General features: G+C 36.4%; 1 protein-coding gene across 1 annotated transcript; it reads right to left on the reverse strand.

Annotated features, from left to right (window-relative positions):
* Positions 1-382: 382 nt before the first annotated feature.
* LOC124222296 (uncharacterized) lies at positions 383-2,332 on the reverse strand. The gene has a single exon (XM_046633116.1). It carries the CDS (start codon positions 2,330-2,332, stop codon positions 383-385), a length of 1,950 nt encoding a protein of 649 aa, XP_046489072.1.
* Between the last annotated feature and the right edge of the window lie 5,483 nt (positions 2,333-7,815).

Consider the following 7,815-nt stretch of genomic DNA (forward strand, 5'->3'; position numbering starts at 1 on the left):
AAAAGGAAACCAAAATTTTTGTTAAGGAGGTAAAATCGAGAGCAAGCTCAGTCGGTAATGGACAATTACAATGGTCGTATCACAGAGGTGTGAATATTACTTAGATGTTCTATGTCTTGTTTACGGTTGACAGAATTGGGATGTGCAACAATATTGCACATTTCTAACAGTAGCCTATTGTAATACAACGGTTCGACGTCAATAATGCTGGCTTGAGAATAATTAAAAGAGTGGTCGAAATCGATGGCATGTCTCGTCAATGCAGTATAATCATCCTCGTGTTCATGGATATTGCGTTTATGCTCGGTTATCCTGGTGTGTACCTGCCTACTAGTTTGGCCTATGTAAGACATGTTGCATTGGTTGCAAGGTATTTTGTAAACTACACCAGAGCGCATACCCAGGGGTAAGGGTCCTTACCCGAATCAAACATCGAGGATAGATCATGTGCACATTTACCCACAAATTGAATTTTGTACTTAGAGGATGTTCTGTTGAGTGACTCAAACAACCCCGCGACGTATGGGATGGAAATATAGCTTTTTTGATTGGTTTGTGTAGTAGTTACATGGATATTATTGTTAGGGCTGGTCGATGACAAGCTGGAATCGTATTTAAACTGTACATGTTTGTTGAGCAGGCGAGGTGGATAGTCGTTTTTACTTAGTACCTGCTGAATCAAGGACAAATTTTTTTTGTGAAATTCCATACTTGAGAGTCGGATCGCTCTGTCAACTAAGCAATTAATCGTTCCAATTTTGTATGATCTGGGATGGTGAGAATGGTAATTTAAATACCTTTGTGACCAAGTAGCCTTATGAAACCAATCAGTTTTAATAAACTGGTTATCATTGATGATCAGGACATCTGAAAAGCTAATTCGGTGATTAGACTCTAATTCAGAGGTAAATTGTAGTCTCGGATGGAAACTGTTGAAGACGGAAAGCATTTCTGCAACTTTATCTGAAGGGACAGCTGTAATTATGTCGTCTACATATCTGAAAAAGAATGAAGGCTTGAAGTCTAGTTTGTTGAGACAATATTGTTCAAGATCATCCAAAACCAAATCAGACAAAATTGGAGAGAGCGGTGAGCCCATCGGTAAACCATAAGTTTGAGCATATATGTTATGATTAAATTTAAATATGGCAGCCTTAAAACATATGTGCAATGCTTTTAAGAGTTCGTTAAGTGGGACCGGAATTTCGTCCACCAACTGATGCCAGCGCTGTCTAACAGCGTTGATTGCAAGATCTTGTGGAACATTTGTGAACAATGACACAACATCCAGCGAAACTAAAATATGATCAGGTGGGAGACGAAAGTCCCTAATAGCATTTATCAGAGCAAAACTATCTCTTACCCGTGACAAGGGAGGTACGATGTTGTTACCTATACATTGACTGAGGAAACGAGCCAGATTGATGGTCGGACTATCAGTGAAAGAAACTATAATTCTTACCGGTGTATCCGGTTTGTGAATTTTCGGTAGCCCGTAGGCTCTAAGTGGTAGGCAATCAGTTTTTGCAATTTGACGTCTAAGTTGATCAGAGATGAGTTTGCTTTTAGACCAATCCGTTGTTAGTTTTTTGACTTCTTGTTGCAAGGTACAGGTGAGATCGTATCTAACAACTTTGTAAGAGTTGTTGTTAGAGAGTTGTTGCAACATTTTATCCTCGTACATTTGTTTGTTCATCACAACAGTCGTGTTTCCCTTGTCAGCCTTCAAGAAAAGTAAGTCCTGGTTGTTATTTTGAAAGATCTTAGTTTCTTTAATTTTGTGAAGGATATTCTTGTCAGCGTGAAGGGGAGAAGGGGTGTTGATGAACTTTTTTATAGTGTTGGTAAAATCTTGGCGGGCCGTATTACGAGAATCAGAAGAAATGAAGGAAATCTTTGATTCGAAATCAGAGATAAATTTGTTGGTTGGGATGCAGTTAGGCTTAAAAGGAATGCTATATTTGGGTCCCATTTTTAGCACGTCGGTAACATTGACAGGAATATCCGTATTGCTAAGGTTCACGATCCAATTTTCAAAGGTCGAGTCAATTGAATTAGAAGTGGGACGTTTTTTGTTGTTAATCAGATTAGCTAACTTGTTGATGTTAGCCGCCTTGTAAGCGTTGAAGGCCGGTTCCAATTTCAGGTATTGTGTGTCGAAGAATTTTTTTGACACTTCAACAGGTAATTCAATTAAAATATCATTCTCAAGCGACAACAAAATATTTTGATATTTGACGATGGTCGCGTGAGCATCACTGATCTCGAGATTAAGTAACGACCTTTGAAATTTGTGTACATTATGTTGGTAAACAGTACGCGACTTAGACATTTTAAAACTAATAACGTTCGAGATAAGCTTGGGGAATTTTGAATGGGTAGGTAAAATCGATCGTTTCGTAAAATTGCTCTAGTTTAGGAACTAATTCACTCAAGAACAAATTATTGCGAGCGATTGTTATGAGAACACAGCCCAGAGGTGAGTAAACAAATAAATCGCAGAAAGCGATATTTGTTACATACATTTGCAGCTGGACTTGCGTATAAATGGAATGAGTTTCACTCAAATGAATTCCATTTTCGTCTAACTTCAAATATTGCACGTTACACTTTCTTGCTGTCGCGTCGTGAATTGGTATCTTTTTGCACGTGTAAGGACATTTTATTTCTATCAATCGCTTTTGCCAAATATCAGGACCATATTCTAAAATAGCGTCAGGAAAACAGCTTAACCAAGGTTGATGAATATTAATCACAAGGCCGACTTGAACAATTTTGCAATCTGGACTTAGGAGTTTTTTATATTCATTCAAAGCTGTCTTTTCCATTTTTTTTACCATAAGCCATGGTTGCTGTCTCCACTTTACTAGGTGTAATTAACTCTCTAATAGCTTTATCAATTTCAAAACGGTCCCCTTTTAATTTGTGGCCATTACTTGCTGTTATTCGTAGTATACGTTGCTTGTACCACTCATCCGTCTTTGACTGTAAAATCGTTTGCATGCAAATGTTTATCATTTTTGTTTTATCACAACACACTTCACTTATATAAAAATCATGAATATCACTTGTTATAATATTCTCTTGTGAATAAAGTTCGTTTACAGACTGCAGCTGAAGTATTTCCGAAAGCGTTTTTTTCAATTTCTATTTCGCACTTACGTTGTTCATTTATTTTAACTAAAGCTACCAATGATTCAGCTGCTATAATTTCATTTTCATTTCTTGGGTCAATATTTATCATTGTTGCAAGAGGTGTCCCAGCCAAATCATTCGGAAAGACTAGAGTTTCCAACTTACATGGCACTATGTTTGGATTTTTGACACAGTAAGGCGGTGGAGGGAACAATTTGCTCACTCTTATTCCTTTATCGTGATCCAAAAGCTGTCGACGAGAGGGCTTACCCTATTCTTGACCATGACTAGTCTTAGAATCCGCTGTATCAGCTGAATTGACATAATAAATCACAGCACACATGTGCTTACATTCACCAGACAATCCAGCTTTGCAGGTACACACAGCACGACTAATATTGCGCTCGTTATCTAACTAAAATAAAATAATTTACTGATTAACATTTATTAATTTCATTTCAAAGTTAAAGAAAAAATTAAGAGATATAAATACATACCGTTATTTTGACATTATAATTTTTAGTTTCATACACCGCAGAAAGAACCTCACCGGTTACTGTCACAACGTTATTTAGAAGCCTTTTTTCCACGACATTAGATACATGACCTGATTCATAGAGTTTTCTACCATTGAAGTCGTTTTGACCTCGAATATTAGTATTATTAATTGGTTGAAAACCGTATTTAATAATTTTTTCCATTTTTAATTAACATTAATCCATATGAATACATTAACTATATTGACATTTTTGCCCGTTTTTTGCTTTTGTTAAACACCAGGGCGCGCTACTTTCGGCTAAAGTGCTGCCTCTACATTTAGTGCACGGTCCCTATACGACCTACACTGTTACGCTACGAGTACGCTACAGTCACTGACCAGCACGCAGGCTTTTTGGACAACTGCATGACGGACTTTTACACGCCGCCACCGAGAACCGCACCGATTCAGCACCGCACATCATCGCTGCAGCCCCCACCGCGGTGCAACAAGACCACGACTACCCCTTCCCTCGCGTGGCAACCAATTAACTGACTGCTTTTGTATATATGTATATCAAACTGTAAATAAATAAGGTGTACATACAACATAATCAAAGTCTCATCTTTGACACCACAGCGATCAACTCCTTCCATGCGGCTCGGTCGAAAAGTTAACACTACTAACTAACACTAAAGTCAATCTTTATAATAACGAAAAATATGGTATCCTGCTTTTTAAAACAACCAATAAATATAAAAAATAATAAACAAAGAAACATTACTACTGCTAATTAATTATCACAACCGATATTTTAGGTCGGCATAATACTTTTGAAGTAACTAAAGTAATTAACTTTAATTGTACAACACCTTACAAACAAATCAGTCTTAACATTGTACTTTGGGGAAAAATATTTAAATTAAATTATTCTTCTGAAAGACCGGTACAGATACAGGAAAATAATAAAGTAATGTTCTCCCTTTTAGACTTAGATCTGGATCTGGTAACTTCTGCAATATTTGGTCAAAACTGACATCAAAAATATCATTTTCGTCCATTCTAAACTTGTGGCCCTTCTTATCACAAATTTTCATAAAAGTTACTCATGACTTTTTTTTTACACGATACTTAAAACAATGCTCTCTCCAAACCTTTATTACAGCCTTATGCTCACGACGACTCATATCTTTAACTAAATTTTCTTTTACCTTTTGCTTCTTTCTGTTGATACTTCTTCCTTTCTTTTTCTTCCAATTCTTCTTTTTTTTGACGGTCATTTTCAAGTCGTTGATATCTCAAACGCTCAGCTATACGTTTTTGTTCAAGTATTTCTTCTCTTGTTGTGGGTGACTTCTTTTTCGGTGGCATTTTGAGGTACTACCTAAAAAAGAGACGTTACTTTTAGTGGTCAAAACCAAAGAAAACAGTAGTATGAATAGTCCCCTGTGGTATGAACAGTCCCCTGTGCTATGAAAGGACAGGGGAATGTCGGTCAGGGGACTGTAATTTTTACATAAATACTTAATAAAACAATATCATTACAAACATTCAGATAAACGCAACAGATGTGGCTACATACTAAATGATCAATTATTTTAAACAAATTATCGTTATTAAAAGTCTTAAAATAGTAAAAAAAACGGTTTACCAGGGAAATGTTTTTACTAACGGCCGAGACGCGTGGTTCACCAAAAAACGCAGTAGTAGCACCAAACAAAATGGTGGCTGCCCGCTAGCGACGCAACCGAACAAACTTCACACCGATTGCGTTCCGTTTCGCAATCTAAATACTTCGCGCTAAAACTAAATATAACTCCAGCGCGGTTTTAAAGTTTTAACAACGGGCTGTTTTAATAATTTGAGGACAGCATTCACACATGGATATTTTAATAAAAATTCTATTGTAAAAATATAATTGTGATGTATAAAGCTGCTAACTATTTTCGTTAATGTATATGGATATTTTTTATTCAATTATCAACGGCACAAAAATAAATATCTGTAACAAGATTTGTAATTCTGGAAAAGGGACGTACCAGGGGACTGTGTTTTGAGACGTATGAGGTTCATTTATTCGAATATTCCATTAGTAAATTACTAAATAAGCTATGGCGTGCCAAGAATACCTAATTCTATGTTGGTATTGATACAAAAAACTGAGAAATTTTAAAACTTATTTCATAAATTAGGCTTGGGACAGCGATTTTCCATTTAGTGGAGAAATGCCCATATAATTTTACTCTTCAGAATATTGGTTCTACGCAAAGAACCCGATGGTGGTTCATTCAAAAAGAACAGTGAGGAAAACGTAGACGCAGTAAACGCTGCATGGGGATTCACGGCACGTGGTCAAAAGGCTCCTTTTAAGAATATGATTGCAAATAAATTTTTTCACTCGTATTAAAATTTATTAAAAGTATTGAACGGTGCTAAGATATAATAACAATGATAAACATCTGTAGAACATCGTCTTTGAGAAAAAATTTTGAAAAGCGTAATAAAAAATGCAGAAACAATAATAATAATAATCTCTATTATCACAATAGCTTCGTCTGTGGAAAAAAAAACTTATTTATAGAAAATATTCTGACAAGATCAATCTTGATTCTACAACGCAATAAATCTGTTTAAAAACTATTAACGATAATAATAATATGTAATAATAATACATTGTTTAGCTTATGTCTTAATTCTTCGGTGCCTAATTCTTTATTTTTTTAAATGTTGCACACATTCCTGCAGCACTCTTGTCAAGTTATTTATAACTTGGTCCCGCTCTTTTTGAGATTAGACGAGTGTGCGGAGAATCTCGTTCCTTTCTCTTTCATTTTCGTTCCTCTGCCTGTCATTCTCGGCCGTCTTCTCCATCGATTTTGCAAACATCTGTGTAAAAAAAATTTGTCCAGTTATTTTCGACATAGAATTTATCGTAAAATGTCGTTTAATATGTACGATGAAGACAACTTTAAAGACATTTCAATAATAAGTACCTCCATGCATGAAACTTGTGTCTCAGCCAGAGTTGCGAAGTCGTTTCGTGAATTTTCCAGCTGTGTGCTGAATCTTCGATTATCCGAAAGATTATTGAAACCATTATTAAATACATCTTTCCATATTTTGTAACAAACAAGTTACAATCTTGTGATACTTACTAGGTCTTGTGACTCTCGAGGCTGTTCCTTGTTGATTAAGGCCACTCGGGACAGGTTCTGCCAATGCATCTGCTGGAGATGATGTTATTGCTGGAGGAGGTGGCGGTGATGGTGGTAATGCAGCGTCTGTATTTTATTCAGGTATTGAAGAGCCTTCCTCCAAAGTTGCCTCCCCGCCATTAAAGTTTTCGAGAAATTCTATATCTGAAAAAACACAAAAGTCAAATGAGCGATATGACCAACAACTTTTGATTCATTAACAAATAAATAATGACATATTCAGAAACGATTACTTACTAGTGTAATCGAGAGCACTGGCCTCGACGTAGTCTCGCCAAGTTAAGATGCTGCCATCCTCATCGAGTATGCTCTCGTCTCCTTCTGCCAGTAGCTCTATGACGTTTAACTGAAATGGTTTTTATGGAAACAAATGGCTTTCCAAAATAATTTTTATGACATTCGATATTTTGCTTCATCAGTGCAAAACCAATATTACCCGTTTTTCGGGAAAGGCATCAGGGCATTCCACTCCTTCCACGTCATCGAAGCCCACAATGCCCATAATTTTTTCCTCTCGTTCGGTCAGTTTCACTCGAGGGTCACCCAAATTCCCTGTCCTCGAACGATTTGCTCGAATTTTCGCTACTTTTTGCGACACAGTGGTCTTGTTGTCTCGCCACGTCTAGAATAAAAATTTGAAACATTTATTATGAAAAATTACAGATTATATAAAATACGCAAATTTATAAATGCGATATGAAACGATGTGTAAAAGGGTGCAAATTTAAATTTGCAAATTCATTTCTCAAGATTCTGTACGATAAATAAAGGACGTGTTCAGAACAACTCAACGTTGAGTAACGTTGAGCATCGTGACTCAATGCAAATGTTCGCCAACCAAATTTCAATAAGCACCTTTCAAAGTAACATAATATACTCGTATTAACTTACTGATTTCCATGATTTTACGTCTTTCCCTTTCTCATCTTTTCCCATCTTGTTCAGTTTCGCCAAGAGTTGCTCCCACGACGCGGCCAAATCCGATTT

The sequence above is a fragment of the Neodiprion pinetum genome, chromosome 6, assembly GCF_021155775.2.
Source record: "Neodiprion pinetum isolate iyNeoPine1 chromosome 6, iyNeoPine1.2, whole genome shotgun sequence".
NCBI classification, from domain to species: domain Eukaryota; kingdom Metazoa; phylum Arthropoda; class Insecta; order Hymenoptera; family Diprionidae; genus Neodiprion; species Neodiprion pinetum.

Bases quoted from the DNA above. Each gene is read 5' to 3' on its own strand.
- LOC124222296 (XM_046633116.1), bottom strand. From the start codon at position 2,332: ATGTCTAAGTCGCGTACTGTTTACCAACATAATGTACACAAATTTCAA.